The 24,684-nt window shown below is 44.1% G+C and overlaps 1 protein-coding gene across 1 annotated transcript; it reads right to left on the reverse strand.

Moving 5' to 3' along the window:
• Positions 1–2,557: 2,557 nt before the first annotated feature.
• Positions 2,558–24,186, reverse strand: FMOD (fibromodulin). Its single transcript, XM_044451338.1, has 3 exons — positions 24,063–24,186; positions 14,194–15,204; positions 2,558–5,106 (listed from the first exon to the last, which is right to left on the reverse strand). Exons 2-3 carry the CDS (start codon positions 15,179–15,181, stop codon positions 4,955–4,957), a joined length of 1,140 nt encoding a protein of 379 aa, XP_044307273.1. The 5' UTR covers positions 15,182–15,204; positions 24,063–24,186; the 3' UTR covers positions 2,558–4,954.
• Positions 24,187–24,684: the final 498 nt, after the last annotated feature.

A 24,684-nucleotide genomic window follows, 5' to 3' on the forward strand; every position in this document is an offset into this window, starting at 1 on the left:
TGGACTCAATCTGAAGACAAAGCCAGTATGTTTCAGAGTTCGCACTATGATTTGCAGATGCCAAACAATGCACTTCATAGCATGTGTACATCTGAAAAATGTGCATAAATGCACTTTAGCTGATGAGAGGAGAATGCTTATGTTTCACAGATGCTGTGCACTTGATGTGTACATTCGGGAAAATATGCATGAAAATGTTGAAATGAACTTCAAGACAGAATTCAGAGAACTTTGGAGAACTCAGGTTTTCCTGATTCATTCCTCCCTAAGCTCAAGCTGTGCTGGAAGTGCATGGAGGAAGTGGAGCTGGTAGAACTGATCCTCCATCAAGAACATTTGACGCACACCGATACACTGTTTGCACAATCCTTCTAAGACTGCACACACAATTCATTTGGAAAATGTCTGGGAACAAGAATCCATGCATGTGATGGTCCAAAATGAAGATTGAAGAGTGGTGACTGGTAACCTTTGGGAATATTAAAAATGACCTCATTTGTTGTATTTATGATATCAAAACTTTGATAAGAACAGCACTCACTATAGTATGTTGTTACAAGCACCAAGTTTGAGCCACTAGAGGGCGAAATTAGACCAACTGATTTCTGGTGCAAATCAATTCCATACCCTCCAAACTCTTCAGCAAATAAAAGTAGGAACCCATTTCTATTCCTGCAGCAGCCCTATTCTCACACCAACAAGGCTATTGGACAGGGTTGTGTCAAAGGCTGCTCTTGAACCTCGTCTCCACCGAGTCCCCAAACCTATATTTTGTATAGGGAAAAGCTTCTATTTGCTTCAACTGGACCTTTTTTCCTATTATGCAGATTGTAGGTGTAGTCCCAGCCTAACCCAAATTGACACCACAGGATAGTGGATTCAGATTTAAAGACATTCCTATTAGCAATGCTAAGATCCTGATCCACCTTGGGTCCCCAACAGTTACTTTTGAGTAAGGGAAATACCTAGCATAAAACTAAAGTGTAGTTTGGGTCTCAGCAAAGGGGCATGAAAGTTAAAGAGTAATCATTGTAACAGCTCATGCGAGCAACAGTTCCAGAAGGTAAAATAGGGTAAGTGACTTAGCAGAGTGTGCAACCAGAAACTATGCTGGCCATTCGGGACCACTGCAGTATATACAACGGCAGCTTAATGTGCAGTTTATTGTTTAGATGTTCCTCTAGAGTGCCTGCATGCTACTTTTTTCTTGAGTCAAAAGCATTCATATAGCTTGAATGTAACCTCTGTGGCTCCAACGCCATAAGAAAAACGGCCATAAAAGCATGCATTTTGTGCTGGAGTGGACTCTTGCACTCAAGACAGAAGGGCCAGACGCTAGGCCATGGGTCCTCAAGCTACGGCCCAGGAGCTGGATCTGGCCCACCATGCCCCTTGGACCTGCCACGTGTGTGCCCGCTGCCGCCCACCTCGCCCCATGCGCGGGGAAACAGCGGTTTGCTCACTCAGAGAAAACGATCTCCAAGCAAGCCAGCCGCTGCCTCGTGTGCCTGCCCTGCTGCGCGCCCTGCCCCTGCGCCTGCCCGCGTGCACCGCCGGCACCACCTTTCCGGCCCACACCCAGCACCGGCACCTTTCAACTGGCCCCCTGGTTAAAAAGTTTGAGGACCCTTGCTCTAGACCAACCTGGACTCCTCCCACACCAGCTGGAAATGATGGGAGTTGAAGTCCAACTCATCTGGAGGAGGGCACTCGCTTGGCAAAATCTGCTCTAGGCCTCCTCACTAGCTCACTCTGGTTTGTGGATATTATTTACTCCCTCCTCCTCTGCCCCCCAACTGTGAAGCCGAAGAAGGGAACTTTCCACAAGTCAGGGTGGGAGTTTCCTTCCACTCTAGCTGCACATTGAACAAAGGTGAGTGCTGCATTTGCAGCCCCACCCCCCTCCCTTGGCGCTGCTTCCACCCATGAAGGAATGAGGATGCCAGCTGAAGCGAGGTGGGCATCAGCGTCAAAGAGTTTCCACACCCCTGCTTTGGTGTCATTCGATCTCAAATGCCTCTTGTTCTGGCTTTTCTACTAACAAGTCAAACTGCATGTTCCTATACCTAGACTTGCCAGAGAGTAAGTTGAACTCTATGGGTCTTACCACTGATATACGTAGACATCTGATGGAGCACACCGTAAGTGCATTTTCAAATAGTGTGTCTCTTCAAAGAGCAGCTGCAAAAGACCCCGAACAAGTTCCCCACCCACAATCAGCTCTTGAAGCTGCTGTTTAAAAAGCAAACATCACAAAGCACAAAATCCCTTGTTGAAACAGATGAAATATTTGAGGAAGAAAATGGCAAGGAGGAGAGTTGGCTATATAAGGCTACACTGCAGGTTAGTGGCAAAGTTGAAACCAGCAATCAGGGCTTTTGGATGGAATTTAGAGATCTGAACCTTACCCCACTAGAATTGCCTGCAGGCAATTCATATAGCAGAATAGCTCTGAACCTTGGGAGCTTTACAGTGTGAATACTGATAAGGGACAGCCTAATGTAAAGCATTTTTTCATGTCTTCTCTAAAAACCAGATTTTAATGATCTGGATGATTACCAGCCTCTTTTTAAAAATATGTGCTTTCTATGTGTTTCTTTCATTCCCAGTTTGGCAATTCAACCTTAAAACAAAGGCAAAAGAAGCAGTACCAAACCTCCTTCCCCAGAAAAATGCAGTGTGGTGTGATGAGATTCTTTCAGGTGACCCTCTGTGATGTGTTCATGCTGGCCTCCTGAGCAGGGGTTCCCGCTTGGCTTGCAGAGAATGGACACAATAATTTAATATACAGATATCTGATCCTCCAAATGCCCTCTGCAAAGATCTAGAGTAGATTTCATTTCCTGTCCATCCCTAATTAGCAGCAGATGCTTGAAGCCTAGCCTGTGTATAATTGGTAGTTTGCAAGACGTTCCATGCAATTATAAAAAGGGTTTTATTGATCACTAATGACATCTACAGTTCATGCTTCTATACATTCCTTTTATATTATCAGCATGCACTTTGAATACAGATGGTTTGATGGTATTTTGAGCTTCTCAGGAGCCTCACAATTCTCTCTCACTCCTTGTTCTATACCCCCATGCCCTCCCCCACCATGAATTATACAGAAACAGAAGAATTTCATGGATGGGAGATGAGAGCTGGAGGATGAAAGCACTGTACTTTCTTAAGGAAGAACTTGGTGCTACAACACACATGAAACTTAGCCCAGATAATTCTACTGCCAAGCAAATGGTTACAACAAATGCAGGTAAACACACTGCAAACTAGAAGAGGGTTCTGCTGTAAAAATGAATGTGGGGGTGCAACTTTTCTTGGACTACTATGCTCACATAGTCACTTGTAGAGCTATGCAGTTATAAAACCCTGTTTCTCATGTTATGCTGGCTGAATAATAACAATTTACCTTGCCAAATAATAATGGTAATTCTTACCTGATATTTTAATGCTGACTTGGCTTGAGTGCATTTTATAACTGGCTGGGAATGTTGCTTCAATAACAGCAGCAGTATTTCTATCTACCCAAGCAGTGCATGGAAAGGAATATGGCATTGGTACTCTGTAAGCACTGATTAATAAACTGAATTGCACTATAGCAGAAGGTAGAAAAACCTGCTCTTGTCTGGGCTGGGGGAAGCTAATTGTTTGAAGCACAAAGCACATCCCAATGTCATGGGAAATTCATTAAAATTCCCTATTATCCTCTTGAAAAAAAATGAGGCTTTTTCATACAGATGTGAGATGGATAGACATGTCTATATTCATATAGACCTCCCAGTTGTGAGACACCGTAAGTGCTATATTTGATTTGGGAACTCTTTTGATCCAATGACTACTGTTTTAAAGCTGTCTGAATGCAATAGCCTCAAAATCCCAAGTGGAAGCAGTTTTAATCTTTCTGCTGCAAAGTTACAGACTGAACAAAACTGGATGAAATAAAAAGCAATGATGGCAATCAAGCATGACTATTGAGCAGTTAGAAAATTGTTAGAATGGTGCAGTGAGAGGGAGGACAATGCTTCTCACTGGAGCTGTGGACATACCAAGATGCATTTATGTTTTTCTGGAGAGAACATTGTCAACATGTTATGAGTGAGATGAGTTTGTTATGATTTGGCAACTTCATGGTGAAATGTGATAATGTAGCATAAGGATTAAGCCAATACATTATTGCATATGCTTATAAGGGTACAGGGCTTTTGATTCCTTGCTCGATTCCGCTCTATTCTATTTATTTTATTATTGCATGTCTATAAGATGCAGTAGCTAAATCTTGGCATGTTGTGATCAATATGGAAAAATGACTTTAAAAAAGAAAGAAAATTCCACGAGGATGCTATCTCACTAATGACTGACTCAGGAGAGATATAGTCATCTTTGAAACTCAGTCGAATTTTCTCTCTTCCGTTGTCTATTTTCCCACCCAGTTTCTAAATGCTTTTTGCTGTGTGGCCAACTGTTTAATATGTTTTAATTTTGTTTGGATTCAATCTTGCCCACCCCCACCACATGTCTCCCTTGTCTTCATGACTCTTCTACGTGGAAATAGCAAATCCCAAAGGCATCCTAGCTGGCACCAAACTTTTAGAAACCTATGAATACAATGCAAGCAAACAAACACCCTTGTCCACCACCCTCCCCAAAAGAGACACACACTGCCTGGCAGGATGTGATTAAAAACCAGGTAACTGATTGGCTGCTGAAAGCAGGAGGACAGAGAGAAGGGGGGAAAGAGGTGGGTCAAAGTGTGTGTTTGTTACCTGATTGGCTAATATGAGCAGCATCTGTTGGATCAAGTTATCAACTCCTTTCATATTATACAATTGCAGAAGCCAAGTCAAATGAAGCAGTGTTAAATTGAGAAAGAGGCCTCCACTCCCTTGTGATCATAGGAAAGTTATGGCCCTGTTCTGAGGGTGGGTGGAGGGTGGGGTTAGGGAAGGAGCAATTGCTAAATCTCTATAACGCTGGCCCATCGCAGGCAGAGTGGTGCGTCAGAAGGCACATTATTCCGACGAATCTCATTCCCATCCAGCCTCAAGACTTGTAGCCTGGAGAAGTTCATTATATCCACAATGGTGCAGAAGCTGCTGATGGTGAATTCTAGGAAATAAAAAGAAGGAACCCCACATCACTTAGACTCTTCCTTTAAGCAACAACGGGACAGATATACTAGGTTCCTACAGAAAGAGGCAAGCAGCCTTTGTTAGCATGCAATCCCCCGTGCAGTTTCAGAAATTTGCTAGCTCAAGCAGTGGTATGGTTATTCTCAAGGAAGACTCTGTTACATGACGGCACAAGGGAAGAATTCTCACCATCTGCTGTTCATCGAGAGAGAGGGTGAATGTAGAAAGTGAATGGCAATTTCAGCAGTGCTAATCTGCTAGCTATACCCATGAAACTAGCATGGTAGGAGCTACAGAGTTGACATTTTTGTAGGTTCTATGTTCAGGCTATTTTCAGAGATGATTAAGAATCTATTATTTAAATGGCTCACCACTCCTGTGAAACATAGGAAGCTGAGTCAGACTATTGGTTCAGCTACTCCAGATTGTTGACACGGATGGGTAGGCTGTTAACACTGATGAATGCCCTGCCTAGATATGTTGGGAATATCCTGGGACTTACTGTAGGCAAAGCTTGTGCTCTGCCCACGAACTGTGGTCCCTCCCAAAAAGATCTAACTTTAGGAAAATGTTTCATCACATTTTTTTCCAGACCTGAGGTCTACTCCTTACCATCTTTAAGAATGATTGAGAGCAGCCTCCTCTTCCTTAGAGGAAACATATCTTCTCATGGGTGTCAATGCACCAATTCAAATTCACCAGCACAATATCCTTCCATAGTTGACTGAAGCAGGGCATAAAGCACTGCACATGCATGCAAATCAGCCTTCCAGCTGACTCCTCAGTTAAGTGTTTTAGGAGGATCTTGCAGGTGAGATACCACAAGAAATTAGGTTAGAACAAAAGTTAGAAAGTGGTCTTACTGAATGTTATGTGTAGCTGAATTGAATTTACTTTACTTTCCTGTTTACCATCTCTTCCATCCTCTACCCCTCCTTTTAATGCTTCCTGCTGTTGAAACATAATTTGTAACTTTCCTGGGGCAAGAACTTATCTTTTTTGATTTTCACACACACATGCATGCTATCAAGGAATAAAGAGGTAGGTTTTGCAGAGGAGGAGGAAGTCGGAATCCTAGTTCAAACAACTGGCTTGGTTTTTCCTTCTGCTATTCTTAAGTGCAACTATTCAGTCTTCCAAGAGATAAATTGGTGGAAGTATAACTCTTGGAAGTGTTGCAGTGTTCCTTTTAAGCAGCCAGAGGGCAACCAAGACCTAGAACTTGGCAGCAAATTAAAAGATTCCCTTGAAACAGCTGCTCCTCGTTTAAATTCTGGAACGGAACCCATGTGCCACCAGGGCAGTATAGCAGTGAGAAAGGTTCAGAGTAGCAAGTGTCTATTGCTCACACACTGCCTGGGGAAGGGGCAGGTAGGTAAATGGGGCAGGGATGGTTGTTGGTGTAGCCAGAAACTATTTTTATGGAAGTTAGAGTGCAGAGAGTCAAGATTAGTGGCCAGGTAAGCAGAGGTATGCAGCAGCAGAAGTGCCATGCTGGATCAGTGCTCTGGTGTGCATGGAGTACCCAGTCTGATGTTGTAGACCAGTTCAAGCCTAACTATCAGCCCCTTGGGGTTCAAGATAAAGTTACAGCCTTTCAGAGCATGATGACTGTACTTCTGACTATACATTTCGCAAAAGATAGCTCTATCCTCCACGTAGTTCTATAATATTTAGAAAAAAATCCCTTTACAAAGTGATCTTGCAACCCCTAGACAGCATCTGTCACCTTTGTGCATTTCCTGTCCTTCATAGGATGCTCATAATGCTGTGCTTGATGGCTTGTGGACATCCCCTTTGGACTGAGCCCTTACTCTACTTCTCCCAGCAATATCTTACAGTAGGGAAAGGCAGCATGGTATCCATGGGCACCAGTGGACTCCTAGACACCTTTCTTGGCATAACCTTGGTGCCTACCCCTCCCACTTTTCAAAAATAATTAGCATATTTTCTTACTGCCCCCTGGGACTGCAGTGAAATACATTTCTGTTGCTGTTGAAAACAAGGAGGCAGGCACATTGCTCAGCCAACAGGAATAAAGCACGTGAGGACACATGTGGCTAGGTGCCAAGGATAGTAGGGAATAGATGGCCGAGTGGGCACTTCTGCAGCTGTTCTTCCCATGGGACTGCATGATGCTTCTATGCCAACAATGGTACAGTGGAGACTGCAGGTCCAGATGATCAGAGAAGAGGTGCGGAAGCCTTAGAATAGCCCATTGATTCTTCTCATGGATTCGGGAAACTAAACGTACCGTGAAGAAAGACCATGACTGGCTCTGGACGACACAACAATCCACAAGGATAAGAAATCAGCATGGCTTTTTGTGACATGTGAACTCGGCCATGGTGTCTTTGAAGCCACTGTGGTTTAATGTGCTGGTCAGTGAATGGACCTTCTCACCCCCATCGTCACCACCTGCTCTTGCTTCTTCTCTTTTTCATCATTGTTCCTGCTTGCTTGACAGACAGGTGTCACCTGCTGTTCCTTTACCTCACTACCACCACTGCCGGGCTGGAGTGAGATGCAAGTGAGCAAGCAGCTTGCAATGGTAAAGAGAAGGAGCAGGGCTGGAGGGCTCTTATTAGTGGGGATGCTGGCCCTCGGCAAGCGGCCAGCCATATCCAGTCTCGACACTGGCCCTGCACACACTGCTATGAGGTGAGGAGGGCACAGATCAGCTGATGTCGTGAGCTCTTAATTTTCTGCCCTACACAACAAGTTCACAGTAACCGTGCTGTGTAAATGAATTTGAAAAGGGCTAAGAGTAGCAACGGGCAGCAGCTTTCAAAGCAGGCCAGAGGTTTGAGTGGCGATTCTCTCTTTCACATAAACCCCTTTTTGCTGCATTATGGCTTTTGGCCAAAGAGTTTTAGTGGGTTTTTGGAAACGATGCAAATGCCTGCAAACCCGCCCAACCACAGTGAAAAGCAGAACAAGAGTGCACAACATGCATTGCGGTATTCTCTGAAACCACCTTCAAACTTCTGGGAAAAAAATAATCATTTCCTTTAGCCTCCAAAATTCCAGGCTAGTTTCTTAGCCATTGCCTCATTTTGCTACACAGAAGTGATTAGGCTTTGAATTTTGTAAATGTCTTTCAGTTCTTCACGTGAAAAGGAACCAGGGAAGGAGGACTGGTGATTCTTCCTCTAAGATGTGCCTCAGAAGAGGAGCAATTCTGCCTTAGAGATCAAGGCAAACTTATCTTTAAAGGCCCAGCAGTCAACCGACCATCAGGTATACATAGAAAAGGAACTTAGGACAAAATCTAATGCAAGTTTAAACAGAAAAGGTGTATAATTCCCAGCATGAAGCATTCTGGGAATTGTAGGCCTTTTTTTCTGTTTAAACCTGCCTAGAATTGCAGGCTTAGTTACCAAGTCTTGTTGCTGTGCAGCATTCCTCATTTACTATGGGAAAAAAGCAAACATCTTCTAAGAAACTTATTAGAAAAACTTTAAAGGTCAGCTGCAGAGCTACTTGAAGTATGAGTGAATAAATAAAGAGAAATCTGGAGAGATGGTTAAGGGCCTCACTGTTGCATGGAGCCAGATACAGATTGGAAGGAAAATGTTGAGACTACGGCAATATTTGTTGAGCTGTTCCAAATGAGAAGGGATGCTTGTCCCTGCCAAGAATGGATGGCATTGCTGACATTTAATCAAAGCATTGCAGAGAGCCTGCCTTGCTGCTTGGAACTCTTGCAGGACATCTAACCCTTGAGAAGCTCAACAGGTGAGAGCCAACAGGGAACGCATTTTCTTTCAGACATTTGGTCTTTCAAAATAAACCCATTTTTTTGTGGCTTGAAATCCAGATAGATCTGGGGATCAATGCCAAAATGACTTGAGAGGGTGAAGGTGCCAATTTCAGAACTGGCACCATGCTGGAGATACAAGTAAAGGTTTTCTTGTGTACTTCTCAGACCCACCTGCAAAGGAACTTATGAAGCAGCCTTTATTAGTGGAAGCAAATGTGTCATGGTATAAATATATGACCATGGTATAAATATATGACCCTATGGGGCTAGCAATGCAGAATATAAGATTTATTATCATTAACAATAATAATATATCTGGGACTTTGGAAGAGGTATTTCTGCAAAACACATTTACTGCTGCTGAAGACACATTCTAATGAATACAAAGCAGTTTTAACAGTGCTGAAAAAGTTACCTTGTGTCACACACAAATGGAATTTTGGGAGAAGTAGGAAGAATCAGAAAGGAGGTGTATGCAGAAAAATGGACCTTTAACACAATAGGGTTCCACTGCCTTCCATATGCTATGTGCAAGTGTGAAGGAAAAAGTAGAAAAGAGAAGAGAAGAGAAGAGAAGAGAAGAGAAGAGAAGAGAAAAAAGAAAAAAGACAGCTCCTTGTGTTCCTCCACAAAAAATAATGAAGAATTGGACAGAGGGAAAGAGGGGGGAGTCTCTGGTGTTGCTTGCTGCCATTTCCCCCCTCCCTTGTGGTGAAGCCAGCAAGGTTTGTACCACCTTTCCTCTCCACCCAAAACCAATTCCTGAAAGCAAGGGCATCCCCCCTTGGGCTGACCTTCTGAAGAATAAGCACCATTGAACTCCAGGTGGTTAGTTGTTCCTTAGAGAGGAGGGGAGAAGCAGCACTGGATTCATTCTTTAGTTCACTGGGCACATCAGGGGGACAGATCAGCCCGTGTTGGGGGTGCTGTGTGTGAAGGAGGCAGACAAGCAACTGAAGGCTGGCTGGCTAAGCTCCTTTTCAGAGTGGCTACTGCTTTGTTGAAGCCCAATAGCACATTCCCTCACAGCTCACTAGTCCGCCAAAGCCACTTCTTCTCCCCACAGAATATTTCTGCAAGGGTACCTCAGGAAACAAGGGGACATATAATGACATCATGGTGCAAGCGATCTGAAGACATGTGGGATACAATGGCAGAAACAGGGCAAGGAGGGCCAGTTGGGGTGAGTTGTATTACAATGCCATTAAAAATCTCTCTTGTAGGTTCTCCCATCACCCCAAGTTAACCGAGTCTGAATGGCCTATATGATGCAAATCTGCTAGAATAGGCAACGGCAACTGCAGTGGGGACTGGAATGCTTGCTGAGGATTCTGTTAAGGGGCCACATTCAGATGCAACCACACACCATGTTTTATTGTTTGAGAATGTTTCACCATGTGCCTCAGATTCTTGCCTTCCCTTTCATACTCCAGGGGAGGAAATTTTGAAACTTCCAGTTGTTTGTTTGTTAATAAATTGCACTTTCCTATTTTTTCCAAATATGGAATCTGTGATTTGAATGGATCATTCTTAGTTCAATAGGTGCTTTGTTAACTTACTACTGCTTGTACAAACCACAGTCTCCCATATTTGGATAAAATGGGGCATGGAAGTCTGTTACAGATTGCAAGCTTCAAATTTTCTGCCTTTGTGCACAAAGGGGTGCATACAATCAAGAGTCATTATAGTCCATTCTTGTAACACTCAACTGGGCTGGGTAAACATCTGTCCGTCCCCTGAAGGGGACAGATGCTTGGTTGATGCTTGGTTCATTTGATGCTTGGTTGGAGGCTATGGGCCAGTGGGGGAACTGGACCTGGTGGTGGGTGTGGGCAAGACCAGCATTCCCCTCCCTCCAAGATATACTCATAGCCCGCTACTCACACACAGAGACACACATGTGTGTGTCACCCCCCCCCCCACAGTCTTGCTGCATTGTGTTAGAGCTTTCTCTGATCATCAAAGTACAGCCAGAGCTGCTGTTTCTGCACTGCTTAGCTCTGTGGAGGAGACAGTGATCTCGGCTGCACTGGATCTCTGGGGTTGGCAAGGTTAAAGCCACATGCCCAGTGATCCAAATGAATGTTGCTGCCGGTGTGCCTGTGCTTATAGCAATCTGTCTCCCCCTGCCCAGCTGATGGCATATCAGGTGGGGCACGAAGGGAGTGCATGGGCTCAGCAGACAGCATGTGATGTGCTCTACCTGGGCACTAAAACAACCAATCGATTAGTGCTATGCCTGTGGCTTCAGAAACATTGATAGCTGGTGATCTAGTCTGGCTATGGAAGTAAAATTCAGTAATTTGCCTTTCAGCATTTGCATCCACCAGGACTCAAGCAGATGAGGAAGTACGTTTATATGGAAGTGTTTATATGGAAAATACTAGCCATGCTTTGTATTATGTTGGACTAAAGATTAGTTAAATTGCTTCATTAAAATGACCCAGACAGGTGCCTGCTCTCAGTGTGCGGTATTAGACCTGAAGTTGGACCTGTAAGAAAAACTCCAGATGTGGAACACATTGAAGCAAATATTTCTATCCACAGAAATGATTGTTTTCCACTTATTTGAGGTCTGTCGTTCTATGGGGCCAATACTTCCACAAGAGCCCCATTCTATGGAGGGTATAACATTTTGCTATTCAAATTCAAATTTAATGTAGACTGAAGAGTGAAAGGCAAACAAGAGCACAGTGGTATGCACACTTTCTCAGAAATAAGCCATTATGCATTCAGTGTGGCTTATTCCCTGGAAGATGGAACAAGATTGCTACCTAATACTGAGTTCTGTGCACATTATTATTATTATTATTATTATTATTATTATTATTATTATTATTATTATATTACATTTCTATTATTTGAGGCAAGGTGGGTGGAGTCTCAATTGCTGAAGGTATTCAAATAGAGACTGGAGAACCATCTGCCAGGGCTGCTTTCAGCTGGATTCCTGCCTTGAGCAGGGGGGTTGGACTTGATGGCCTAATGGTCCTCCCAACCCCGTGATTCTGTTTTGACTGGAGAATGATCTGGAGAGATCCAGGTTGGAAAAGGCTGTGTTAGGTGATTCTCACCAAACGGAAATTAATTTGACTCTTTATGACAAATTCATCTTTTTTAAGATATAGAAACCACTTGTTCTTTTGCTATCTGTCTTAACTGCATTATACACAAATAGTGGCCTTCTTTCTTCCTCTTGCACCATTATACCTCTGGTAACTTAATGCACTCATGCACAGGAGAGGGGAAGACATCTGCCGTGTTTCATCTATGGCTTTGTTTGCTTTCCTATGTTCATCCAGCTCGAAACATGAGCATGTTGGTGGCATCCATGATGATTGGCTTCATGTCATTCTATAATATATTTGCTAAAGGGCAAAAAGGCACAAGAAGCCTCAACTAAAACAAACTCACCACTTGGCAATGGAAGCACCAGATGTTCTTTCCTACGCTGTTCTGAGTATATTATGAAATGTATCTAGATGGAAAACACCAAGGCAAATGCAGGCCATGTGTGAGACAGAGGTGGGGTAAAGCCAGTTTCCCATTGGCCACAACAAAATGTCAGCAAGTCATTGCCTGTTTCCTGCAGGTTTTGTGTCTCTCCTGCAACCCCATCTTGCTTTTTCCTTCCTTTTCCTCAGAGAACGTTGCTCTCCCCCCACCTCCACCTTTCACCTGTTTCTTTCCTGGTACATACATTTCTCTTACCAGTGCATTATGAGTACCCAAACCCCTAGGCCTGCTTAAACATGTTTTAGGAGCAAGGGAACTGGCAGATCACTCTCTGTACGTTCTGTTTATGAGGCATTTAACTCAGTGCTTTATTGAGGCATCTTCCATTTTCTTCACGGGGAATTATTGCATCCTTCTGATCAGGTGCTCTTCCCCACACCAGGGCTCTCCTCTCTGCCTTTCTATGTTCCACTACAAAACACAAGGTGGCGCTGAGATATAGTGCGGAATTGCCAAAATAGGCTAGGTCAGCGGTGGCGAGCCTATGGCATACGTGCCACAGTGGGCATGCAGAGCCCTCTGTGTCGGCACACAAGGCAATCCGTGCCAGCATTGTTCCAGCAGCCGAGCATTGGAGAACAGCGCACATATGTGCCATGCGCATGCTCAGAAAGGAGTAGAGGTGCCAGACGATGACATAACGCGCCGCGACTCATTAGCCGCGACTCGTCCGAGCTTTCACATGGCCGGTCAGTACACTGCCAAGGATATATGTATATGAGTTGTTTTTTCTAAACTCAGTTTCAGTTTTCCGGTTTTATTGTAGTGTTGGCATTTTGTGATAAATAAGTGGGTTTTTGATTGAAGTTCGGGCACTCAGTCTTTAAAAAGTTCACCATCACTGGGCTAGGCTTTTGTAGGAGACATGGAGTCATCTGGGAAAATACCAGGCTTTCCTTGGTTTTAGAAAGCTGTGAAAATGGCTGGAAAGCATGGGGAGAGATCATGTGACAATGTCACAGAAAAGACCCATGAGTGACGGAACATCAGTGCACAATCAGTTCCTCATGCAGAGAAGCCTCGTGTGTGTTACTTTCTCCATTTCCTCTCTCTGTTCAACCCCCCGTCTCCCTCCTTCTCCTCTTCCTCCTCTTCCTCACAGACCGGGCTTAGAAGAGTAGGTGTGGCAAATGGCAATGCCTAGACCTTGACATAGTAATTCAAAGACAGAAAGAGGAAGAAAGCTCTTTCCTCCAGGATTTCAGTCCATCTGCTGGTTTAACAGACTCTAAAGGAGCTTCTCCACGCAGCCTTTATTTTGCAGTTGCACCACCTCAACTGCAGGGAGGTTCAGAGGTCATTGCCTTCCACTTGTCATCTGCCCCATGACTTCTTTTTGTCTTGCCACACAATATCTGCTCAAGGAGGGGAGCACAGAATAGCTGCAGGGAATCTTTTGACTGCTAGCACAAGGAGTTCCCCACCTGGCAGGGCAAGGCAAGCTTTTTTCTCTCAAGAGCTGCATCCCCCATGGGTAATCCTTTGGGCTTGGAAGGACCAGATCCAACAATGGGCAGGCCATCCCTTTCCTCTTTCTTCTATCCCCTTTCCTCTCTCTCTTTTCCTTGGCATTTGGCCAGCAGCCAGGGAAGAGACGGACTGCACTTGCCCTGAGGCCTGAATGAGTGCATGCAGGGGGCTTTTGCACTTAGGCTGAGGGCCGCAGGTGGCCCTAGTGCTGCAGGTGACCCACTCCTGCTTTGCCTTGTCCGAGCCATGGCCCATCCACCCACAGTGTTTCTTGCTCTGACATCAGAGTTCCCCACCCAGAATGAAGTTACTCACCATTGATTTTGTTTCCCTGGAGGTAGAGATTCTCCAGTCTTGTGCTGACCCGTGGTATCTTCTGAAGCCTGTTGTAAGAAAGATCCAGTTCAAGGAGGCTGCTTGTATTGAAAGCATTGGTGGCAAGTCCTTCATTTGTCAGGCTGTTATGAGACATCCGTACATACAGCAACTTGGGAGAGACCTTGAAGTAATCATCAGGGATCGTATATATATGATTATGCTCCAAATAAAGCTGTTCCAAGGCACTTGGAAGGCCATCGGGAACTTTCCGGAGTTGGTTGTAGCTCAGATCTGCCAGAATCAGAGACTTTAATCCCTTGAGGTTTGGTCCCATTTCATAGATCTGGTTGTGGCTGAGATAGAGAGCTGTGAGGTTCTCTAAGCCTTCTAGAGCATTGGATGGGACCTTGGAGATCTGATTATAAGACAGGTGGAGTTCTCGCAGTGACCGTGGCAAAGGGGTAGGTATCTTGGTCAGGTTGTTACGGTCAAGGTATAGCCTTTCTAGGTTCTTGAGCTTGGCAAAGACCCTCTTGCCCATTTTCTCACTGGTTATTTGGTTGTTGTGCAATGCCAGCCACTCCAGGCTGGTAGCGTTGTCGAAGGCTCCCTCTTGGATGGACACAATATGGTTGTTCTGGAAGTAGGCATACTTCATCCGGGAAGGCACAAAAGGAAGATACCTGAGATTACGAGTGTCACAGTACAAGGCAGAAGAGAAGTTGGGGGGGCATTCGCATTCATTGGGGCAATCCCTGGAAACGGGGGTTTCAGGAACAGGCTCCCCAACTGAGGATTCAGCTGGCGCATAAGAGTAAGATGAATATGCCGGGACCTCATCTTCATAATATGGCGAATAGCTGTAAGATGAAGACCGGCTGCGTAAATACTGTTGTAGCCAGAAGATGTCATCATATTGATCATCGTACTGGCTCAAGGACACTCCGCAGAGGGCAGCCACAATGAGAACAGAAACCCAGTGCATTGTGCCACCAATATTGCACCAACCTAGAAAGGGTGCAATGAGGAAGAGAGAAAAACAAACATCAGGAGTTGTAGCTAAGGAAGGAAGGGTTCTTTTATATATTAATTAACTGAACTATTTAAAAACCCACTTTCATCACCAGGGCATTAGACAAAAAATACGTAATCTAAAACGTACAGAAATGTAATAGCTCCCCCATCCCACCCCTCCAAGATTGTCCAAGAAAGTCCAAAAATGTTCAAAGGCCTGGGCTGCAAGATTGGCATCCATGAGGCTGAGGTTCATGACTACATTAAGGAGGAGCAGGTTCACGCATGTACTAAGCAGGATTCCCACAGCTTTCTGTGCACTGTTCGTTTATGCCATCAACTAAGTCGAGAAGTTAAGCTTTCCATGAATCATGTCTGGTTGAGGACAGAAGTGGCTTGGACTGCATGTCTGAATGCTGCTGCTCAGTGCTTCCTCCTCACAGAAAGGTGGAGTGTTCAGAGAAGACTAGTGTGTAACCTTTTCTCAAGAGGCTAGTTTTATACAGACCAGGAGGCTTTTTTCGCCCCACAAGGAAGTATTAAACAGCACACTGTCCCACATGGAGACTGAGGTGAGGCAGTTCAAGGGAAGTCTTATCACGTCATTCTACTGATTGAACAAACCAAGGGTTGGGGTACCTTTTATAGTATGAGTGGGGGTGGGTCAAAGGCAAAGGGGCAGGGCCAGATGCAAAAGGGATGGAGCCAGAACACAACACACACCACACATACCAGCATGTTTTGTTTCATTTCACATTGTTCCAATCAAACCAGAACTTTCTTTGGAAGCAAAAAATGGCAAAAGTCAAGCTGTCGTATTTTAGGAGCATCATGAGAAGGCAGGACTTACGGAAGAAGACAATCATGCTAGGAAAACTCAAAGGCTGAAGAAGAAGAGGAAGACTAACTATGAGGAGCCTTGAGTTTACAGAGCTGAGCAGTGCTAGAGGACAGGACATTTTGGAAGACTTTCATTAATGGGGCCACCATCAATTGGGGATGACTTGACGGCATGGAACAACCAGAGCAACCAGCATATTTTAGCTTAAAACCCTTGTCACTAGTAGCAAAACCTTAGGAGAGGCATTTCAGCCCTTAAGAATTGGGGCTGGGGTAGAATGAAGTTGGGAAATAACTAAACAATCAGCAGTTGGGAGAAAAAGGTGAGACTGGGGGAAAGGTCCACGACCATCTCAGGACATTTTGAGGGCTGGCGTAGGGCCCAGGAGGGCTTGACTTGGCCATGGCCTTCAGGTTCCCCCCTCCTGGTATAAACTGTCCCTAAATCGTTGGAAGAGAGGCTGATCTGTATCAGAAGTCCAAATAAGCAAGATAATAGATGAAGGGTTTGTCAAAGGACACAGCATAAATCACTAGCATAACAGGAACATAATTTATGATTGCAATGTAGCTTAGATCCTTAGATGATGTAAAAAGACAGTTAAACCCAGATCTGCCACATCACATAAGGCTGTTGAACTGTCCCTCTTTGTGTCAAAAAATCCTTACCCTCTCCAGATATTCTTCTCTCAGCTGAATTTCAGATATTTACTGAAGAGAAAAGTATCAGGGTGAGGGGATAGTATCTGTACAGATGTAAACCGTGGCTGGGTTTACACCTCTTGCCTTACAAATGGAATCCAGAACTTCCTTTTCTTTGTATGATTGGGTTTAAAGAGACAGGTTTCCTGCCAAAATGTCTAGCTAGGCCCTTAGAGGCAAACTAACCCAATGCAGACAGCTGTCTGTAACAGTTTCTGAAGGCCTCTTCTCCCTTGCAAAGGACTTTTTAGAGGGGGCAACTTACACTGAAAGGTTGGGAAGAGAAGGAGATGGTTTAACCTTTTTTCTCCCAACTATTCTATTTTTCCTCAATACCTTCTACCCCTGCAAGTGTTCACAGTTTCCTTTTAAATGTGTTTAAAATCCAGCAGAGATCAACAAGAGCTGAGCTTCTCCCTGTGCATTGCATCCAGGAGCTGCAGTTGTGTAGATGGCTAACCAAGGGCTATCCAAGGGCCAGCTACACTGGGGAATAGGTAAGGCCAAGGCCCTGGAAGTCCTGCTTCACTGAACAGGAGAATGTCTTGCTACTAAAACTTCCATCCAAAAATTGCAGGGTCGAAAGCAGCTTGGATGAGGCGAGATTGGGCCTTGATGAGCTTTCTAAGCATGAAAAAGCATTTACTTTTCTTGTAAGCAAATATGTGTTATTTGCAATGTTAAAAGCAACTGCAAAATGCATTATTTATTTAATTAATTATTGGATGTATATTAAAATGGACTGTCCTGCGTCAGTTTACAGATATGAACAAGGCACACTAAAATATAAAAACCTACTTTAATGATGAAATTGAAAACAGCAGCAGAATGTTAAAACAAGCAGAGCTAAAACAGAAACTGGCACTTCAGTGTTATCATGTGCACTCAGTAGAAATAGTACCCACTGAGTTCAGATAAATGTGTTTGTAATGTAAAATATTTAGAAGTAGCAAACTGGATTAAGGGAAGAATCCTATGAAACATAGCCTAGACATTGTCTTGGGGTGGAAGGATCATAGGATTTTTCGGACTCTCAGCTCTGAGGTGGGAGATGATGCTCCCACCTTGGTGCTGGGAATGGGACCTCTGAACCCCTGCTCCCATGGGCCTGGGAAGAACCTCACTGGCTGCCCTCTGAGGCTGGAAAACTAAAGGTGGCATTTTGAGGGTAGGAAGACGAGGAGACTTCCCTTCCCTTCCCTTCTGGACTGCCCCAGCTAGATGGCTGAAGATGATTGTTTAGAAAAATTAAAAGGAGGAGGAGCAAAGAAGTGACAATCACTTCCACTGCCCCTTCCACTCTGCAATGGATGCCCATAATCCTCTGAGTTCTGAGGCTTATGGGCATCTTGACTGGATTGTGCCCTAATTCTCAGAATCATGGTATTGGAAGAGAACCCGATGACCATCTAGGCCAGGCTCTGCAATCAGATGGTTGAGACTTTGCTTTAATATGTCCAGTGATGGAGAGCCTTCACCTCCCAAGGCAGTCTTTTCCACTGCCAAGCAGCCTTCCCCAGTGTTTAGGCCAAAACTGCTGCTTTACCAGGTCTACTCATTGTCTGTAGTCCTGTTCACTGAAGAACAGAGAAGAACCTTGCTCCATCTTCTGCATGAGAGCCCTTTGGATATTTGAAGACTGCTTTTATGACTCCCTTTCATCTTCTCTTCCCCCAGGCTCAACAGCCAGGGCAATAAAACTGCCTTGATCTAGAACCTAAAACTCATCATGGCCTGTGCTGGGCATAGAGTCCCATTGAGGGTATTGCAATGCCAGGGTGATACCAGTGAGGAAGCCCAACCCCTAGTCAATACTCACCTCACCTCTATCCGCATAGGTACCTGTTGGGATGCTGCTCTGGGGACTCACTACTATGGCTTGGAGTAGATGATCCTTGAGGTTATTGTATTACATGTACACTATATTTACACCCAGAGTTAGAGCAGGCATGTTTTATGAATGCCCTAGAAATTGTTCAGAAGCAGAAGTGATTCTGTCTGACTTGAGGAACTGATTAGTCAGTCTGATTAGGAAATGCTTGAAGTGCCAGTTGAGATGAAGGCAGGCAGGCAGCCAGCAGCTCACAGCCTGTCGTGCACTAACAGAAAGACTTTTGAAAAGAGCAAACATATTTGCACAGATCAAAGTTGCTTTATGAATAATGTGTGAATGGGGAGGTGGGATGAAGAGAGGAGACATGAGCTTTTTTCTTGCCTCTGGTCAAATCTTCTGTACCTCCTTCTGTACCCAAGGAGAGAAGGAGGAACCTGAGCTCAGTAGCACAGCTACTGGATCCCAGTTCCCAGAGAAGGGTCCCAGTTTGAGTCCCTGGAGTTTCCCATTAAAAACTGTCTCAGGTAACAAGCTCTGGGAACTTGGAGAGTGGCTGCCAATCTATTTAGACGGGGGTGCTGAAACTCTGGCACCCAGAGCATATATTCCATTTTGGAAAAGCTCTTGGGGGCTGCATTGCTATGGTGGGTGGGCTGAAGGCCAAAGGCAGAGGGGCAGCCCCAAATACCTACATATTTTAGCTTGCAGCTCTTACTGCTAGTAACAGCCTTAGAAGAGACATCCTACACTTTCAGATGGGCTGGGGAATAATAATTTAAAAACCAATACAGTCTAAAAGACAGTGCTGGGCTACATGGCTTGATAGCCTGGAATAAGGCAGCTTCCAATGAAGTAGGGACACTAGGGAGAGGGCACAGCATGCACTGCACTGTATGAAAGAACGGGATTCATTAGGAGAAGCCTTCAATCCCAAGCTTGCAACAACATCAAAGGGAGCAGTGTGGCGTAGTGGTCCAAATGGTAGACTGGGACTGGGCAGATCTGGGTTCTGGTCCTCGCTTGGCCAGTCACTTCAGCCTCCAGCCTCCCCCATGGAAAGGGAAACATGGAGAGAAGCAGTGGAGAATTGCTTAGAAGAGGAAACAAAATTGGGATATAAATGTGATGGTGATGGCAACTGTGTATGGTTATAGCAGGCCTTCTTCCTCGCCAGGACTGAATCTGCCCAGGTGGTTTATGCTGAGATAACAAGCCAAGTTTTCTTTCTGATCAGATGCATGTTAATGCATATTATTATGGGAGCTGGCAATGTTCAAATGGCAACGTCCAATTGACTGTTTTTGTCTGGCTGATCTTCCATAGTCAGTTGCAGGACAATTCTGTAGAGATCTACTTAAACTTGAGATCAATGGGACTTGATCTCAAGAAAGTGAGCCTAATAGGACTGTATATAGACTAAAGGTGCTATCCTAGGCACAGACCCCCCCCCCGCCCACTCCCAGCATCTCCCACTCAGTTGTAGGACTTTTTTCCTGTCTAAACTGGCATGGAATTGTGCTTTAATGCCTCTTGATTGGAGCTGAATCCTCTCTGGAATGTTGAAAATGAGTGGGGGTGGGACGATCAGAAGCTGGAGAAAGGTGACACAGCTCTCCCCATTCCTCCAGGGTGATGGAAGTTATTCTTGCTTATTACATCATCCTTCAGTCATATTTCCAAGACAGTTTACAAAAAAGATGAAAGCAATTGCAATTAACAGCACAGAAACATGATAAACTAGAAGGGCACGCAATCCTAGAAGCAGCATATTTATTTCTGAGTATTTACTCAGAATTATTTAACTCAAAATCTTGAGGAAATCAAAAGATATTTGGCTGGAACTGAAGGAGCACTAATGTATGCATCAGACAACAGTCCCAGGGAAGACAAGAGTTGTATAACTGGAGTGCCACCACCGAGAAGCAAACACTAGAGGAAGGTTTTGGGATGATGAAACAGGGAAACTGCTGTTTCAGAACGCTGCAATGTGGAATCTGTTTCAGCGGTGCATTTGTTACTGTGTTTAGGTGACTCAGATGAAAGAACAAAGATAAGGCAGGACAGGGTGAGACAGCACATGGCTTCTGGGTTACCTGCGGCCTACAGTGTTTCTTGCCCCCCCTCTCAAGTCACTGCGACTGCATTTTGGTAGCGCAATAGCAATGACAGCAAAATGCTGCATATTCCCTTTAAAACAAGGTATAGTCAGGGGCACATTATCTTATAATACTTGTGCTTTTTCAAGGATTCTGAGAGTATGATGTTGCATGAAAACAAATTAATGCAACTGTTTGCTTTTTTTCAAGGAAAATGGACCCATATTGCCACCATCATTCTGCAGCGATGCGGTAGCAATGATTTTGGTAGCTGGTGCTGCCCCAGGCACTCTTAAATTGCCCAGCCCTGCTATAGAGCTTTGTAGAAGCAAAGCTCAGCACAATATAACTTAGAGGATTTTGTGCATGAAGCTTAAAACTCCTTTGAGTCTCTCTCTTGCTAGTGATGCTAACATCTGTTCACTGTAAAAGAAGTATTTGTAATGAAAATCTGCATACCAGTCAATGTTCTTTTTATATTCATACTGAAGCACAAATCTCGTTTGTGAAAACAGCCCTAGTCTGGACTTGCCAACAACTGCCCATAGAACCTTACAGAGTGGCTTCCTTTCTTCAATTATATTCCTTATTTTCATGCACAATCCTGTGGTCTGAAAGTGAAGTGCATTCATAGCTTTTTTTCCTTTTTCTTTTTGCTTTGAAATACTGGCATAGCAGACGAAGAAGGTACAGTCCTCTGAATTTTGTGGTCCTTACATGGGCCAACTTGCTGCCTTACTCCACAGCATGCTTGCTAGAAAGTCAGAGATGGAAGCCCGGTGGCTTGACAGAAGGGCTTTTCCACATGAAAGTCCTGGGACAGGATCCAGCTAAGTGCAATCAGTTTTCTGCCCCACGTTATTTAAGTCCCACTTGATATCTCTGGAGTTCTTGAGCCAAGACACTTTATGCATGATGAGCAGTATATGCGGCAACTGTGAACTTCTAAAAAAGTTCAAAAGAATAACAGCAAAAACTAACAGGCTGGAACATTTTCCACGTGAGCAAAGCACCCACACATGGAAAATTCCCCACTGGGTGTAACGAATTTTCCTCCTTCCGCCTCGACACGTGTGCTGGCACCTCCCTGGAACATCACAAAGAATGAGAGGGGGTTTTTTGCATGCCTTCAAGAGGTTGAATCCAGATTTATGCTGGCTCAGCTGTGCTGGCAGGAATGGACTTCCCTGGCTCTACCCACCCCTAGCAGCCTTTCCAGCCTCCGAAAAGTGCTACATAGAGTCAGGTGACCCTGCTAAATGAGGTGAGCTGGGGTGTCTGACCACATTTGATCTTTAGAAATGAAAAGAAAAAACAGAAAAAGGTAGTATTCATTGTGACTTTTACTTAGAGCAGAGTTATTGTGGTGGATGGAACTTAAGTTAGAATAATGTTGGATACAACCCAGCATGTTTACAACAGGAAAAACAACAGGAGACATTTTATAAGGGCCACAGCATGGCATGTAAAGTTGTTGTGTCACTTGTCACTGCGATATCACAGGCACTATCCAAATAGGCATCCAAACCCATTCTCCAAATAGTAGTCACAGTTACAATAGCATTCACTGGGCAGGAGATCTGGGTATTTTCTGAGCCCTTTCTACAAAAGGTCTTTGTCTGCTGAGCAAATCTATCCACAAAAGGTGATGCTTGGATAGATGACATCTGAATCCAGTTCAGCTTCTGAATAACTGCTATGCATTTGCTCACACACACTCACAGAAATGGTGAATGGAAAGACCATCCCTTTATCCTTTATCTGCATGTAGAGGAGCTCCTGCAACTCCTCTAGTGGTTAAGAAACTGCATGTACTGTTTAGACTTTGTGCACTGGGAAAGTTTGGCATGCAGGCAATTCTTGAGAAAATGCCACTTTTCATACCATGTCGGTGTCATTTTGCCTGAAAAAACATTCCTCCCTCTGCTTGGAAAATGGATGTCTGCCACTTCTGTCCACATCAAAAAGAAAAAGGTAGCTTCTGTTGATTATAAGAAAAATTCCAAAATCTGTATTTTGGGCAAGATCTTTACAGGGCAACCAAAATGCCACAAAATAGGTGCAAGTTTTTGAATTCTTAGAGCTCTTCATTAGCCTAGGTGGCAATCAAAGCTAGAGGGGTGGGAAGGAGAGGAGAGAGGAAAAAAATATGGTTGACGTTGAAGTCATGGTGTCCGCAATTATTTCTTAAGATGGAATAGGGAAGGAGGTCACAGGAATTCAAATGAGGCTCTACCAAGTGCTGTGATGGTTTCAGGTTGCAGCTAGGACTGTTGAGTTCTGGAGAACTCAAAAGCTTGCACATTATTTTATAACATTTCCATTGGGTAGTCATGCTAATCTATTGCTGCAAAAACTGCACCTTAGTTTGTGGCACCTTAAGGCTATCAAGTAGCCATAATTCACAATCAACAATCAATCAATCAATCAATCAATCAATCAATCCTAGAATAAATGTGTTAGTCTTTAAAGTGACACAAGACTTCTAATTTTGCTTATACTTTTTGTGACATTTTGCTGCCCTTATGGATTTTGAAATAAAAATCCAACTCTAATTAGAACTTCACATGATGGAAGGGTCTCTTCTCCATAACTCTTTCATTGTATGCCTTTCCTTATGGCCAGTCTAGAAAAAGCTCTATTCCACCATGCTTTTCTTAGAAGGTTTCTTTTGCTTCATAGTTCTCTTTATAGTATGAACTATGCTTCATAGTTCCAGATCTATGGAGAAATTCATTACCTTCTACTGTGCACTTTCTAGGTGTCCTTCTAAAGTCCAAATATCCTGCTTGCTCAATCAAGAAATACAGTTTAATTTCTTCATTCAGCTGGACTGAGATTCTGAACTTTTCTGTAGGGCACTGCAGCGTTGATGTTCTATTACTCACCTCCATGCAATAGTCAAAATCCAGCAGTTATCAGCCTGTTAAACCCTCCCCATGTTTTGATTTTCACCCATGTGCCCTCCCCAAGTTTTGATACATGCTCATCTTCTTTGTCATTAATATGACGCAGGTGTTATAGTATCAAATAATATGGCCAGGTACATAGTGTCCTGGGCATTGAGTGGACAGAGGCAGAGGAATGTGTTCTGGCAGAACTGGGGGTATGTCTCATTTTCCCTCCCACAGCCCAGAATTTCTCAATTTGGAAGGAGGAAAACTCATTAGTAATGAGGTCAAAATGGTTCCCTTCCCCAGTATCTAGCAGCGGTTTTCATCCTCGCCCAGCATGTCATTGCTGTGTTATTCACATGTTGACATCCTAGGTTAGTGCCATGTCAGTCCTTGTCAAGCTACTGCAACCACCTCTTTGGAACCTTATGCCAAGAATTGCTGAAACATCCTTTTACAAAATATGCGATTCAGAAATCAACTCACCTAGACTGAGAGACACCTTATTCCAGAGCTTCACTGTCCGTCTGTGTGATCCTGTGTACTAAAGAGCATGTGTATGCAAGTTTTAATTTGCCAAGGCTGGTGCCCGCCCAGACGCCTGATCAAATAGTGTGCTGGAAGGCCATGGGCTCTGCTGGTATTTTTTTGGAGTGACCTCCAAGCAGCAGTCAGCTTGCAAACCAGAGTGAAGAGACCTTAAAACTGCTTGGCGTTATAAATAACTAGTGAGTTCTCTCTCTCTCTCTCTCTCTCTCTCTCTCTCTCTCTCTCTCTCTCTCCCTTTGCAATGGGCTTGGCAGTTTTTTCAGCCTCTCTCTGTTTAACAAGTTAGTGGAACCCTAGTTGTTGTTTTTAACAGTCTCTTGCTCATGCTGCCTGCATTTCCCATCAGGAAGAAGCAATGAAGCTTGAAAGAATTCTAGATTTTGGGTATCAGGCTGAAATGGTGAAAGTAAATTGTGTGGTTTAGAAATGGTACTTTCATGGTGATGCATCCAGGAGCAAAAGTGATGAAACCTGAAAGTGGAAAGGGATTGATCAAACTTAGCAGCAGAATTTGCCTTTTATGACAGATTCCTTAAGAAAATGCAGTTGCTGAAGGTTA

This window comes from Varanus komodoensis, unplaced genomic scaffold, assembly GCF_004798865.1.
Source record: "Varanus komodoensis strain SLA01 unplaced genomic scaffold, ASM479886v1 scaffold1, whole genome shotgun sequence".
Taxonomy (NCBI): domain Eukaryota; kingdom Metazoa; phylum Chordata; class Lepidosauria; order Squamata; family Varanidae; genus Varanus; species Varanus komodoensis.